Source organism: Clinocottus analis, unplaced genomic scaffold, assembly GCF_023055335.1.
Source record: "Clinocottus analis isolate CAN_PGR_092001 unplaced genomic scaffold, fCliAna1.0.p SCAF_19, whole genome shotgun sequence".
Taxonomy (NCBI): Eukaryota; Metazoa; Chordata; class Actinopteri; order Perciformes; family Cottidae; genus Clinocottus; species Clinocottus analis.
The window spans coordinates 6,099,425-6,114,446 of record NW_027175920.1 but is presented as its reverse complement, the minus strand read 5'-3'; the positions used below and the strand labels follow the sequence as shown (position 1 = coordinate 6,114,446).

Sequence of the window (15,022 nt, the reverse complement as noted above, 5' to 3'; positions counted from 1 at the left end):
CAAACTGCTCCGGGTTTCTCTACCTTTTCAATTAATAAACTAAAAGCAATTGCACTAGAAACAATGTGTTTGCCTATCCTGTTGAAAAGGGGGAAACAACATGGCCTCTTTTTCATGTTCTATATATTTTTCAACACCCCAACTCAGGGAGCCAGGTTTATGTATGTTTACCTAAGAATAGTTACATCTCTACTCAGCATCCCCAAATCGGTCCTTCAAATAGGTCGAGGGCAGGTGTAGTTGTAAATCACTTTGTAAGGGTGTACGCTGCTTTTGGAGGAATGCAAACACCTGCTTCACACACGTGATTAGATCAGACATTGAAGTTATATTCATGAATTAGTCACTTTGTTCAAGTTGGAAAACTCAAGGTTTTCCTCAAATGGTAAAAATCAGGTGGGGGACATTTATTGTTTGGGTTAAGCGCATTAAAAGCAGTAGTTTAACATTTAGTTAATGACAAGCTTTGACTAGAAGATCTGTACCACTGTCATGTTTGCACGAAGAAAGCTACAACCAGCAGATACTTTATTTTAAATTATCTGTACAAAACGGTTATGTCATTTTGTTGAGCAAAGAGGAACCATTCCTTTAAAATATTGATGATTATGCCGTTTCTGAATGGATCATTTTATATCCTGAAAGTCCTCTGATGTGATCTTATAAAACAACTTAAAAAAAACCCTCAATGCTTTCACTTTAGCTTCAACAAACGCATACTCATTTCTTCTCTTGTAACTTTGCAAGCAAGCAGTCCAGTGCTCACATGGACCCCACTTGATAAACCGCTTCTGTGAGTGTGTGTGTGTGTGTGTGTGTGTGTGTGTGTGTGTGTGTGTGTGTGTGTGTGTGTGTGTGTGTGAGAGAGAGATTGTGACATAGCCTCAATTCTTAGGCCATAATCCTCTCAAGGATATTGCTTTGAGTGGCTGCTCCGCTGTGCCAGCTTCCTTAATTACACATCTGTGCTGACTTGCTACAACTGTAATCTGACATGATGATGCTACATGCTACTGACAGAAAGGAGCCTGCATTGTGTCCTTCTATTTGAGACAGATGAAGCCCATGAGGCTCGATAACTGACTCACTAGCTAATTACCATCCAGCAGTATGTAATTACTTGTTGGACAGATGGGTTAGAGTGCAATAAGAGGTAGGCTTGCAGGGGAAGAGGTCACTGTGATGGTAAAATCATCAATCATTTGATATATATATATTGGAATCAGTGATAAAAAATAGCAAATCCTTCAACAACATCAGGACCAAATAATGCTTTTTTGACAAAAGGATCTGTGTTGTTGTGGTTGGGAAAAAAAGAAAAAGAAAAGCCAAACGGACTCCATTTATGTTGTGGCTATATTCTGAGGTGCAAAGTGCTCCACAAATCCTCACACCCACTCACAGCTACATTCACACACCGGTGGAGGCGGAGCTCCCACGAAAGGTGCAGACCTGCACATCAGGAGCGAAATTTAGATTTCAGTGTCTTGCTCAAAAACATGTATTCTGGAGGAGCCAGGTACCAAAGCATCAACTCTGCAATGACTGAATGATCTCTATTGCATCACTTAAAGACTTTTCGAATGTCAAATCAATAGCTTAATTAAACATAGCACCTGTACACCTACAGTCTATACAAAGAAACAGCAAAGCATGAACCACACTCGTAACTCAGCTATCCACCGGCTTCTGTCTGCAGTGTTCTGGCCTTTCCAGCCGCCTATGAAGACTCGCTCATCAGCTGGCTAACAATGAGCTCCATAAGGTTCAATCTGACAGTCCTCCCCGTTTCCCCTTTGGTTCCTTGGCCGCCTTTTAACAGAAAAGTGTTTAGAGGGAAAATAAACCCAGTTCTTATCTCTGCCTGCAGCTGCCCTGTGGTTACGCTGCCCCACAGGGCGAGCGCCGCTGTCAATGTGAAAACGCCGCCGGGGAGGTCGCGTAAAGGAGCTGGGGGAGATGGGGACAGGCATGTATGCTGTAACACTCAAACACGCAACACAGACAGCGCAGCGGTGGTGCACACAGACAACTGCAAGGTCAAAAGTTTTGCCAGTTAGACAACAGACATCTGCCCTGCTGTTATCGCAGGTGCTGCTCTGTGACGTGACCCTCACCTCAGACATCAGAGAACGACCCGACAGGGATCAACATTCAATCACAAAAATACGGACGTATCATATGGAGTCAGCGTGTAGTTCGAAAACTAAGCCCTGAGCCCCTCACACACACATGCACACAAATCCTCGGGGAGCAGGAACGCTGACATTGCCGTGAGTCAAGTACTGTGTTGTGTAAAGGTTAGTGGCTTAACCTGATCTGACATTTGGCTTACAGTGAGCTGGAGTCTATATGGTGTATGTTTACTTAGTCCAGGATCTGTTCAATTAAAAATTAATTCAGAATGGCTTTCAGTTCTGTAAAGGTCATTCCTAAGGTTGAGCACAGTCCAATCAACATTTGTGAGCATGAACAATTTTCGCTCAGCGACACAAACTGAAGAAATTACACTGAAACCCCCTGATGGCGTGACAATGTGGAATATAAGCTGCACAATAGAGAATGGCTGCGAGGTTTTTTAAAACCAAAATGCTCTATTATTTTCCCGAGAGAGTAGTTATGCTTTGCATAAAGGCAGAGGGCGGTCTTGTTTTGTATAAGGGAAACAATTGTGGTAAGGTCATGTAAAATAGAGAAATACAACAGGATAATGATTTTACATAAATAATAGTACCCTGATAAAAAAAAATACACTTATTGTAGATAGTCGACCACACAATGGCAATGTTGGCTGCTCACTCAGCAACGCAGCTCTCTTTTGTTTTGCTGAAATAACATTTGTTTAACTAATGGGAAATTGTGAGACAGGCTTCCTGTTGTATATATTTTAAGGATGCATAAGGCTTGTTATGTATTGTTTTTATTAGGAGAGTTCAGATTGATTTGTATATTTTGTTTCAACGTGACTTAGGAAAAACTTCAATTCTGTTTGTTTAGTTGTATTCTGGATGGGTTTGGCTTCCAGACTAGTTTAGATGTCAAAAATCCTGCTTATACGAATACACCTGAACCTCAGGGAGAAACTTCCCCACCTTCAACAGATGAATGTGAAAACAGTCTTTGAGGGTCAAATACATCATTCACTGAAGGTCAAACCTCGAAGCGAAGAAACAAGAAGCGCTTTCTTTTGAAGGGGACTTCAACAAACACTGTATCTTCTAAACGTTGTGGCACTGCACAGAGCCAAATGGGTGTCAAGGCAAAGTGGAAAACCACCTTGAGCTACAGCAGGTTGAGGGCAGTGACACTAAAACGAGATCGCAGCTGCACGACCCACAATGCCACTTGTTTGAAGATGCGCCTTTTCCAAAACAAGAGACCAGCTGGATTCTAAAAGTCCTTGATTGTAAAGCAAGTTCAAGTGTTTTCGGTTTAGCGGACCATCTTTTTCTCAAAGACCAAAGTGTTCGAGCATCATCAATGTCGAGTGGCGGGACCCTGTCGCCCCGGCAACAGGAAGGAAGCTATTCTGGGCCGTGGGCACGCTGCCACTCTTTTGGGAGCCAGGAGATATATCGGCTTGGAAGTGGCAAGAACTGGCATGTAGTTGCAAGGAGGCGTGTCCTGCTGCTACCAACATCTCGGCCATTATTTGGTTGTTTATCAACAAGCATACAGGAGAAAGAATAAACACTTTGCTCCACTGAAGTAATCTAAACTAAAATGTGAATTTTGAAATGACAATTGCGTGTCGGTGGGTAACTGTGACGTCATAATCGGTGGCTATGGGCTCAGCTGTCCAGAGCGACAGCAGTGCTGTGGGACTGTTGATGTTGTGGGCTAAATTACCACAACGTGTGAGAGAGAAAGGGTCCTGTGACACTTCAGCGCTCCCAGTGTTTCCAGGCACTGCTATCAATAAGGGATGAGCATAACAAAAGAGGAGAAAATGGCATATCAGGAATAGTTTCCGGTGACTTTACACATTAGAAAAGACATTGAGCCCTGGAAGGGAAGTGTGTCGTTCCCCTTTCGCTGGTTAGTTCAACCAGAGAGCAGCCCCGTGGAGTCAGCAGGGAGTCCGTGTTTAGCTCACAGACCCTTCAGCAGGTTAGATGCAACATGGGGGCCGGACCCTGATCCTCCAGCTGCCTGCGTACGACCACGTCACCTCTCGATTCAATGTGTTTGCATCTTTTCTTTTTACAAGCCTCTTTGTTTGTGTTTTAAACTATGGAGCCAGTTTCCCTGATTGGCGACGTGTGCTTTAAGCTGTTGAGAGATCATTTAACACCTCATTAGAACGCCTCACCCACAAGTCAACGCTCTAATTGCATACCCTACACATCAATTACACCGCAATGTATCTCATTTCACTGTGTTTACTTCCTCGAGCCGAAATGAGACCCAGCTCGAAGGGATAACTGCGAGCCAGCGGTTCGTTCAGGCAGCTTCGACTAGCAGAGCGCGAGTAGGCTGAATCGACAGGCGAACACAACACAGACATCCCCTTGGTATTTGTTTACAACGAGACACAACTTCCCCTGAGGCGGCACAAGGTAAAAAACAAGAGACACAAGTCAAGCAGAAATGGCGCCGCTGCCTCTGGCTGCTGTGGCTAGTTTGGAACGAACTGCGTGAAACAAATGAAAAAGGACAGGGTCAATTTTCTGCTTGTGTCTTACTGTAAAAGTGAAAACAAACTTTTTCTGCAAATGCGGTCAGGTAGTGTTGTGGTGTTTGGTGGTCAGATACAAAGCACCACAGGCCGACCTGAGAACAGGTGTATCTTGTTAAAGTTCAAGTTCAAGCAGAACATTCTTTCTTTTCTTTTGAGAAAACCCACAACAAGGTTATTTCTTGGTATTTAAAGTTTTTCTGTACCCTCATTAAATAGAATACAGGTTAGGGGTGAGAGGAAATGAGGGGAACAAACTAGCCAAACTCAAATCATGCCATGCAGTTACACAGACAGCAATATACACCACTAAGCCACTTGGGCGCCCAAAAACGTCTTCGATTTGAAAGGACTGTAAGTTGTGTGCGAAACTACAAGCACCAAAAATAACTCAGCCTCCGATGGTTGAGTTGTACTTACGGGTGCCATCGAAACGTGTAGCGATGGTGTCCAGAAAGGTGTTCTGTGGGGCCAGGAGGCCCTTCATCACTGGCATCTTAACCCAGATGTGGGACAGCCAACAGCTGGCTGGAGGTCACACCATCCCAGAGGCACGACAGGTGGCTTCCAGGGGCTCCCGGCTGGTGCAGGTGACTTTGAGGGTGGCAGTCCAGTGCCGACAGGGACACACATTTACAGTCAAAGTTGCCACCCTTCTCCAAGCGATGCCTCTCCCAAAGACAATAGTGCAGACGGGGAAGACTAAATTAGCGCACTCAAACAACGCAAGTGTGGGTAGCCGAGATAAGTAGAAATGAAAAGTAGCACTGATCAACAGCTGCTCAGTCAGCGAGGAGAGATCATGTCCAGGTGACGCTGAGATCCAAAGAGCTTCAGATCAGTCCGCCCAGCTGTTGCTCCTCTGCATCTTTCAGCCGGAGGGCTCATTACAGCAGCAACGTGGAGCAAGTCCACCGCTTCTTCCATCTATAGGAGTCTGAAAGACAAAAATGGACAGTGCATGTGTCTCCACCTTTCCTCCCTCAGCTCAGAGCTCCGTTAAGATGCTGTGCAGAGTAGTTGCATCTTCTCCCTCTTTCTCTCTCTCTCTCTCTCTCTCTCTCTCTCTCTCTCTCTCTCCCCTGCTCCCATCCACTCCTGTGATGCCCCAGCCAATGGGATGCTGGCATCCTCTGTGGGGACCAGTTTTCATCAGTGGTGGGGGTACGGGGAGAGAGACAGAGTGAGAGTGAGAGAGAAATAGAGAGAGCATGGAGGTGGAGGATGGAGAGAGAGAAGGAGGAGAAAGGATGCTTTTGGAGCAGCTGACAGCACCATTACACCCCATAGAGTTACTACTGGCACATGGCTTTTGTGTGCACGTCTGCAAATAAAGGAAAGATGGATTACCTGCATGTCGCTCCATGCAGGCTGTTGAATTCAGTTGGACTGTGTGCCATTGTGCGGTTCTGTCATGTCCGACTCCAGGGATATCGTGTGTGTGTGTGTGTGTGTGTGTGTGTGTGTGTGTGTGTGTGTGTGAGAGAGAGAGAGAGAGAGAGAGAGAGAGAGAGAGAGAGAGAGAGAGAGAGAGAGAGAGAGAGAGTGTGTGTGTGTGTGTCAAGGGAGAAGAAATGTTCAGACTTTTTTTCTCTCACATATTTACTTTGTTATGTGAAGTCATGAGGACTTTAGTCCTAAAAATACCATTCCTTGACTATTGTTGTTTTAAACGTGACTCTGCTGGATGTCGCTGGTTTCCCTCCCAGCCCCGACAGTATCCTCATGAGAGAATTAAGGCTCTGGGATAAAAGCCGCTAAGAGCGGATTAAAAGGATAAGCCCGGAGATGTTTGTCGTGAGAACTTGGTGCTAAACACCAAAGGAAAGTTGCGACTTAACTCACTTCGACCCAACAAACAACACAGCTTAGGAAATTCCTCTCTAGTGTAGACACTTGTTCATCTTATTGTGTTCATTTTGTCAACAGCAGATATTACAGTAATCAGGGGAGATATTATGCTACTATTTATTCAATTAACGTCATCAAATATTATCATTTTGAAGTAAGTTGAGAAATTAGGGGCTGTTCTTTGAGGAGATAACATGTCCTATTCTTTCCAGAGGCAATGCATTGAGATCATTTATTTTTAAATGTCCGCAGAAGGTTTTAGCAAATAAGCAGTGGACTAAATGCATTGTGTTCATTTTTAAGTGGACAATAGGAGGTTTTCAGTTGGAGCAAGTGTCTGAGTTTAACTGAATCATGAGGTGGAATAGTTGTTTTTTGTCACTGTGATTTATGTGAAGCTCGAGGACGGCTCCAACAACAGTGTTCAGGTTGTATATATTGTTCCAGGAGCAACGGCAATATATCATTTTTAAGCTTTATTTAGACCTTTCAGCACCCCCAATTTAAAATGAACACAACAGTCTAGACTAATTGTTTTTGTTATTAACCTTCCTGCAACATCAGGGGTTTGAAACTTTTTTAGGCTTTCTATGCCTGTTTCAAAAAAACAAAAAAAATCAAATACTCACAATATATCTCCTAGACTCTAAGCGATAGATATATTGTGAGGATTAGATTTTTGTTTTTTAGACCATGCATCAAGTGTGGCTTTATGCAAATTGGGAGTGGAGTGCACAAAAATGGATGAGAAAAGAAAAATAAATATACAAGTTTCTTGTGGGGGCGTCGGTAATCTGGGAAAACTTGATCAGATTCAGCAGCTGTGTGGGCGCTTCCTCACACCAGAAATGAAGTTTGTCATCTTCAGCGGGGGAAAGTTTGCTTTTGATCTGTTTTGGCAGTCCCGGGCAGCAACTGAACAGGTCAAGGAAGAGGTGAAGGATAACAGCCATTGAACTATGTGCATGTAGTTATTTCATTTTTAAAAGCAGGGAGAACAACACGTGCACGTGTTGAATCTGATCCATTATGTCTCTGTGATAGAGAAGAACATTTTCTGAGTTCAACATTGATATGAGGTTAATCCAAAAATGGTGGAGAGAAAAGATGATTTAAATTTAAAAAAAGCACAATTAACCCATCCAGCTGGCAGCACAGAGGAGCTGCATTTAGAGAAAAGGGCTGAAAACACAACCAGTGAAAGTAACAGACTGGCTCTCAGACTGTAAGAAAGTAGTTTCCCCTCTCGGATCCTATTCAAGTCCTGGCAGCTCCTCGCTGCTATATTTTTAATGACCTCTCTTCTTGTAGTTCATCCATCTCTGCTTGTCGCTAATAAAGAGGCTAATCCATTAAACATGCTCACTATCCACTAATACGACAGAGTGACGCACAAACGGCCGGGTGAAATATGATCCAAACTACATTTCCCACAGTTCTTGGCTTTGCTGGTATTTTCCAAGATTATATTTTGGGAGGTGCTTTAAAAAGGGTTGGAATAAAACTCGGATAAATCGTTTGTTATATTTACAAATTGACTTACCTCTTTAAGCTTCAATGAAAATCTGCAGCCGTAATCCCAATTTGAACTGTAGTGATCTGTCAGTCAGGATCATTCTCTCAACATGTAACATCTCCACTTTCAATCAAAGACATCCTCCATCCCTCAGCAAACCCATTGAGGAAACAGGCCTGTCATTCTCAAATCTCGGCTGTTTAACTTGAATTAACTTGTGACTGAGCAGATGTGCTCAGAAGCTGTGTGCTTAAATCCTCGAGGCTTGAGAGGAGGACAGACACAAACCGTTCCACTGAACACCAACCAGAGAGAGACGACAGTCTGTCACAAATAAACAAATACTTTGCGAGAGGATGGATAAAAAAAAAACTCAAAATATTTACCTCCCATGCTGTCATTATATTATACCCTGGAACTCCACGAGGGACAATGACATTGTTTTCTCAAAATAACAAAAAGGAGAAAGTCATGGGTTTGAAAGCTTTTGTAGGATCAAACGTTTCATAATTATTGTCATTCCCCTGTGGTTAAAACATCAACTATAGTGTTTTTGTGCTGATTAATAAAACAAGATATTACATGCTAAGTATTGAGCTTCAGATGGACTGGGAGGCAGACTTTCACATATTCAGGTAACTATTGTTTAACTCTTTAATAGAGAAAAACATCTCAGCCTCTGTTCCCTCGAGTCTCCATCTCATGAAACAGCCTGTTTGACTCCCGTTTTGGCCTGATCACACTATGAAGCCAAAATAATGCGCAAGTAGTGATAAATCTCTGCTGAACTGGGACGTTACTAAAAATATTAGCCCATTTTGTGAGAAGGGAGACCTGCAGCAGAGAAGCGTGTCATGCAACAACAGCACGGGACTTAAGAGGGTCATCTCTAATGTGGGCTTATTCTGCTCATATAGTTTTCATAAAATTGTGATGATGCTGGAGACCATAATTGAAGTCTATATTCTCTCTGATCTGCCAGTAAAATATAACACACCTTTTTACTACATTTAAACTTCATATATCTCTTATAGCCTATGGTTTTATGTATGCTGACATACAATGAGAACAGTAATGGAGATGAAGCCGCTAAAAACCAAGAATCCATTGTTTAAATGAAGACAATAAGACCTGTATAGTCGACAGCATGAGTAACAGCTACTGTAGAAGTCTTACATATATGACTATCGCCCCCTAGTGGTGATGTCTGCACGGGGACAAGTACTCTGACTTAAATCAAGTAAATGCAGAAACGAGCGAGCTCATCTGGTTTGCTGCATGCTGGCAAGGCAATTACTCTCCACTGTATTGAATCCTCCAATTAGTCTGGTTTTAACAATGATTTAAAAGACTCAGAGAAAGCAGATTTTACAAGCTGAAGCACTGTTAGTGAGGAGAATTTTTACACGCTGTTTTGATTTCCTTCACCTTCCCTCAAAACCATACAAATGTCTGATCAAACATACCAGTAATGACAACCAACCACATAATAAGATATGGCACAATGGTAATTTTATGTAGCATTTCTTACTGAAGCCAGACGAGGTCCTCACACATTTCACAACTCAAAACTACGGTCACAGTTAAATGAAACACTTTAATAAATCGATAAATGTGGTCAAGAAAATGAATCCACCAAATGAGCATTTTTTAAACATGAAGTTATGTTGTGCTTCTGTGTTTCACAGTTCCACAAGTCACAATAAATCAACTCATTCATGAGCAGTAGATTGTAAAACGGGAGACATTATATTCAGTCCGCGCTCACCACCGAGTCCACAAGCTTTGTCTCTGTCTCCACAACAACGGGAGCTTTTAGGAAACGGTTTTTCCCAGCAGGAAGTCAGCGTATTCTTTCCTGCGCAGCACTCGGTGCATTTTGAAGGTGTTGGGCGAGGTGTTCGAGAAGGCCATCATGTGTTTGCGTAGTTCCGTGAATGCACCGTCCGCCACCAGCTGCACCCTCATTGGTCCAATGCTGCCTTTGACACGAAAGGACTTGTAGACGGCAGAGTCCTGCTGGAGACAGGTGTCCAACTGGATGGAAAAGAGAAGAGATGTCACTCAGAGGAAGATGATGAAGATCAATTTCTGTTAAACTTTTGCTAAATTTGTCATACCTTGTATCGTTGTTCCTCTGTGAGGTTTCTCACACCTCTCAGCTCTATAAAGACCTGGTAATGAGGATCTGAGCCGCCTATTGAATCTCCTACGACACCAGCGGAAAGTAAGATTAATTGGAGCCAAACTGAACCTGACTTACCACTTAAAAGGCTTTCCACACACACAGATGTCAGATCCCAAATCCTGGGGTTTAAGCTAGACGTCTTACCCATGATGCCGCTCTCAGCGCAGCAGTAATCGACGAGCTGAGCTCCCGGCCACTGAGCGACCGCTTTCTTCAGAGCATTAAGGAACAACGCCTCAGACACTTTCTCCCCTCGAACGCTCAACATCTGACCCCGTCTGGCGAAAGAACACATGCTGCTGTGACGTCTACTCCAAAAACCAACATGTAGAGTACGTCACATGAAGCAGGACGTATGGACACTTGTACGCAGGGAGAAAATGTACCTGTACTGAAACTCAACAATGGGACACTGGTTGTGGAATCCAACTACTTTCACGATGTCTCCCATGCGATATCTGTAATAAAGCAAAGATTAGAGTGAATATTTAGCAATTTCCTGATACAACCGAAGTTTGTGAAATACCTGGGATTAAACCTTGGATTATAGTTCTGATTGTCTTTTAAGATTAATGGCATGTCGAATTGATTAACGGAGCACAAATCTAGATATTACACAGCATTAATAGACTCGAGATGTTGCCACATCACAACAATGGCATGAAGCAATTACTGAATGAAATCTCCCACTTTTCATATCTTATTCTTTGACAAAAGGAGGGTTAATAAAAGGCTTTTTAAAAATGTACTCAATAAAAATGTAATGTAACAGAATTGTCGACATTCAAATGCCAAATCCTGCAATAGCGTCCTAACAATTAAATTCAGCATTCGCCCATTTTTGGTCGCAAATAAAATCTGACCTGAAGAGTCCTGAAGCGTTTGTGATAACGAGCTCATAGTTTTCTCCCTCCTTCACCTCCTCCATCAGCAGCGTGAGAGACGTCTCGTCCTCCAGGCTGCTCTCCGGCAGGAACTCGCAGAACATTGAGCGAGGACACAGCATGTAGCGTCTGGTTGGCTCGTGAGGCCACAGGTTCACCCCTATCAGACCTGCAGGGGCCCACACACACAATTAGAGCTCATAACAAATTTAGCTGGGAGGTTCTGGCCAACTATCTTGCAAAGCAAACTATGACTATACTTCTCAAGTACAATTAAACGTGTAAGCTATAACTAACTTCCTTTTCGCATGTTTAAGCAAAAGGGATCAAAGCTCTACTAACCACTTCAGCAACACACTTTTAAGTTGGAGCCTATATTCCCTCCAGCTACGGTGCTTAATAGAGCACTGTGTGGCCTGCAGACCTGATGTCACATCAATTTTATCCTGCAATTTTGGGAAGAGACCGACACCATAGGGAAAGGCAGTGTGGGACTTTTTAAGGTATGATTAGGAATCGTGCTTTTGGCCACCAGAACGTCTAACAGCACAGCGTTAGCTGGAAGCAGGCTCATACCTTCAGTAGCAGCGTAGAAAGGCGAATAGAAAGGCACTCCCTGGCAGTAGTTCTCCCTCAACATTTCCCCATAGATCTGATTGGAGCCTGAGTCTACTGCCAGCACCAGGTGGAGGTGAGGCCACAGCCGCTTGGCGATCCCACGGAAACCTTCCTGGAAGTGGGCCCGGAGCTGAGCGGCCCTCTTTGGGTCCGGCTTCATTAGAGCCTCGAGCCTCGACCTCACTGTAGTCTCCAGAGCCAGGGAGCTGCTAACCTTCCCTAGTTCAATGTCGTCAACAAGCTCCTGCCAGCGGTCCTGCGGGTACGAAAGGAGATGGGATAGAAATTACTTTTCCAATCCTTGCTCCATCAAATATATAACATAAGCTTTCTTTCGATCAGTAGGAGCATATCAAAATGAATATTTCCTTCAATAAAAAACTTTCCCTTTTTAGGTTTATTTTTAATCACAAAATAGAGAATCCCTTGATGCAAAAAAAGAGTAAAAGTAACAAATCATGACATTCTATTCTGTACCTTTAAAGCACTGAAAGCATAGAAGACTGTAGAAGCAAAGTTGGACTCCACTGTTCCCACACTGGGGTCTTTGAGAGCAAACAGGAGATGCAAGTAGAGGGTGTCCCTCTCACTGGGAACCTAAAAGGGAGGACATTACAATCCCTTAAAAACAATTCAAAATGGAAAATAATAAACCGATGTTGCACAAAAATCATACATAGCGAAATAATTAAGCCAAATTCATGTTGATCATCACCTCATAGGCGGCTGCTGGGGTGGTGTAGAGGTTGAGCATGTGGCGGGAGGAGGCTGGTGTGGCGGAGTTTGGTCCGATGGGAATACCGGCCTCAGACTGGCGAAAAGTAGGTGAGTAGAAAAACTTGGTGGTGCGCTGAAGGCTGTCCGTCGCAGGAAATGCTCTTCTCATGGCTTCCAAACCCACAGCCACTCCCTGGCCGAAACACAAATAAATATAGTTGAATTTACACAAGAACACAGTACATGCTACAGTTGGGCCGACCCATCATCCTCATCATGAGGCTTCACCTGCAGGAAGAACTCAGTTGTGGTATCCTTGGTGCTGAGCAGCATGGCGCTGGCTCCCGACGTCCCAGAGGTCATGGCCAGGATCAGCGGCTTCTCGGCAATGATCACCTTCTCCTCTCCTGCCGCTATGCGTCTGATGAGCTCACGGTAGTGCTCGTATGTGGTGATGGGGTGACGCGCCCGGAAGCCAACACTGTCTGGAAAATCACAGGCAGTTTCAAGGTTTCTGTTTATGAGAGAAAACTGTCTTCATCCACCAGTTTACATTTTTTCTTTTTGAAATCTTAATTTCACTTTTGAAAACAATGAGATATGGTTCATAGCTCAGAAGAGACAGTAAGTGGTCCTTTGAATTGAGGCTCTTTATCACACTGTTCAACTCTTTTATTCGATTAGACTTTTTAAAAAGCTTTAAATGTGGATTGAATTACTACTTCTTTATAGTGAGAGCTGGTAAATATGATAAGCTGTAAGTTTGGAAAAGTGTGAGGTGCTAAAATAATGTGTTTTATTTAAATGAAACCCAAAGCATCCTGTTTCTTCGTACACATTTCCATAGATTTGTACTGTAACACCATTTTTTTTCGTGAGAATGTGCTTAATTTTGTCTGACTATACATTATACATGTTTTAAATTTGGTCAAACTAAATAAGGGATTTAACAAAATAAAGTTGTGTTTCAGGCCATTTTTCACTTCGATTTATACGAAAATAAACGGGAAATTAATAGATTTAGATCAGTGCGTGGTACATAACACATACCGTATATATACAGACACACACAACACATAACGTTACATCACAGCCAGCCTGTCAGAGGACAAATGGGAGTCACCGGAGGCAGGCTGTTACAACACGTGCAGTGTGTTGGCCTGCAAAATAGTCTGACTCGTGTCTAAATAAAAACATACCACGTCAAATCTCTTCATTAACACTTTCTCATTCTCACCTTTAATTGAGTTAAAGTCGTACTGTCTTCCATAACTTGTGTTTGCGTGTTTGCGCAGGCGCGTCAGCAGCGTCTGCTCCTGGACTTGTTTCACGTTGAGCGTGTCGGCCTCGAGCTTCTTCCTCTGCCGCCTGCCCAGCCAGCCCACACCCTTCACCGCCACGTACTGGCTCAGGAGGCTGCTCCACGTCCGGTTTTCGCCCTTCATCCTGCAGCTCATGTCCCTCCAGATGAGCGCCATCCCGGCCAGCGAGCACACACCGACGGCACTGCCGAGCACGGAGGGCAGTGAAGGCGGCATCACTGTGGTCGACGGCCGGTGTTACACAAGAAACACAAATGAGCCGGGTGGGGGTGCTGTGAGTCAACTTTACACCGTCACGATTTAGCAAGTATTTAAACCCTTTACTTTAAGTTTATTATTTGACGTGTTCAGTCGGTGCTTTATGGGAACTATTTCAACAGTAGTGTTTACTCTTGCGACATGCAGCTAACGTTATTGTTCAGGTGTTAGATCTGATTTATTTGGATTGTTTTAATCTGGTACACACTTTCTAATATTTCCACTAGGTTGTGGATCACTGATCTAGCTCCAGTTAAAAACAGCTAACTCGGTGCCCCTTCCCCAGACTCCTGTTATAGCGACCCTTCCCATCATTTCACACAATCAGCTTAAAGAAGCCACTTACCCAGCATGTGCCCAATGATGGCGAGAACAAACGATACAACCGCCACGCAAACCCAGGAGAGAGACATCTTTAGCAAACAATGTGCCCTAATGTTTCTGTATTTTTTTTACTGTCCACGTGAATAATAACCTGTATGCCACATTTTCTAACAACAGAAGAGCCTGAACTTTGGTTTCGTAGCTTATTATGGCGCTTCCGTGTTTTGGTCACAGCCCGAATCGCCGATTGGCTGACTACACGATGACGTAGGTCCAGGCCCGCCCCCTTATTTGTATGTAGGAAAACATTAAGGTTGGCTCTAATTTAACTGCAGATTATTTTTGCAAATCCCAAATATACAAATTGAATAATCGTTTTGAAGACACAAATTCACTCACTTCCTTAGTGATATTAAGATAAAGTTGAACTATTTCGGGTTGCAAAGAGAGAGAGCACCAAAGACTTAAATTACTTGAATGTACATTGTTTCATCTAAGAAACAAACAGAAATAATGTAACAACAACTCAATGCACATTTTATTTTGCGGTAGATATTTCCCTGAATAAAAGGACAAAGATTATCTCCTGAGATAGAAGGATATAGAATCTGCTTTATCACTCGGCTACATTTTCTTTCTTTAAAAATCTTTGTTTTGGAAAAAAAT

General features: G+C 43.3%; 2 protein-coding genes across 2 annotated transcripts in view; both read right to left on the bottom strand.

Moving 5' to 3' along the window:
* Positions 1 to 5,202, bottom strand: part of kcnh4b (potassium voltage-gated channel, subfamily H (eag-related), member 4b) — a 31,172-nt gene extending 25,970 nt beyond the window's left edge. Inside the window, exon 1 of the mRNA XM_068583304.1 lies at positions 5,099 to 5,202. Within this exon, the coding sequence (XP_068439405.1) occupies positions 5,099 to 5,174 (76 nt within the window). The 5' untranslated portion in view covers positions 5,175 to 5,202. The remainder of the gene's footprint in view (positions 1 to 5,098) is intronic.
* Positions 5,203 to 9,549: 4,347 nt separating this feature from the next.
* On the bottom strand, positions 9,550 to 14,564 carry ghdc (GH3 domain containing). The gene is made up of 11 exons (XM_068583429.1): positions 14,379 to 14,564; positions 13,690 to 13,992; positions 12,741 to 12,937; positions 12,451 to 12,645; positions 12,213 to 12,332; positions 11,694 to 11,991; positions 11,097 to 11,286; positions 10,620 to 10,691; positions 10,378 to 10,511; positions 10,166 to 10,254; positions 9,550 to 10,082 (listed from the first exon to the last, which is right to left on the bottom strand). The coding sequence occupies exons 1-11, from the start codon at positions 14,443 to 14,445 to the stop codon at positions 9,861 to 9,863; spliced, it is 1,887 nt and encodes a 628-aa protein (XP_068439530.1). The 5' UTR covers positions 14,446 to 14,564; the 3' UTR covers positions 9,550 to 9,860.
* Between the last annotated feature and the right edge of the window lie 458 nt (positions 14,565 to 15,022).

What these genes read in the sequence shown, in the direction of transcription:
- ghdc (XM_068583429.1), bottom strand. Translation starts at nt 14,445, where the DNA reads ATGTCTCTCTCCTGGGTTTGCGTGGCGGTTGTATCGTTTGTTCTCGCC. An exon ending in CCCCAGCAGCCGCCTATGAG is followed by an intron (nt 12,333 to 12,450) that starts GTGATGATCAAC and finishes CCTCCCTTTTAG; the next exon opens with GTTCCCAGTGAGAGGGACAC. An exon ending in TTTCTACGCTGCTACTGAAG is followed by an intron (nt 11,287 to 11,693) that starts GTATGAGCCTGC and finishes GGGCCCCTGCAG; the next exon opens with GTCTGATAGGGGTGAACCTG.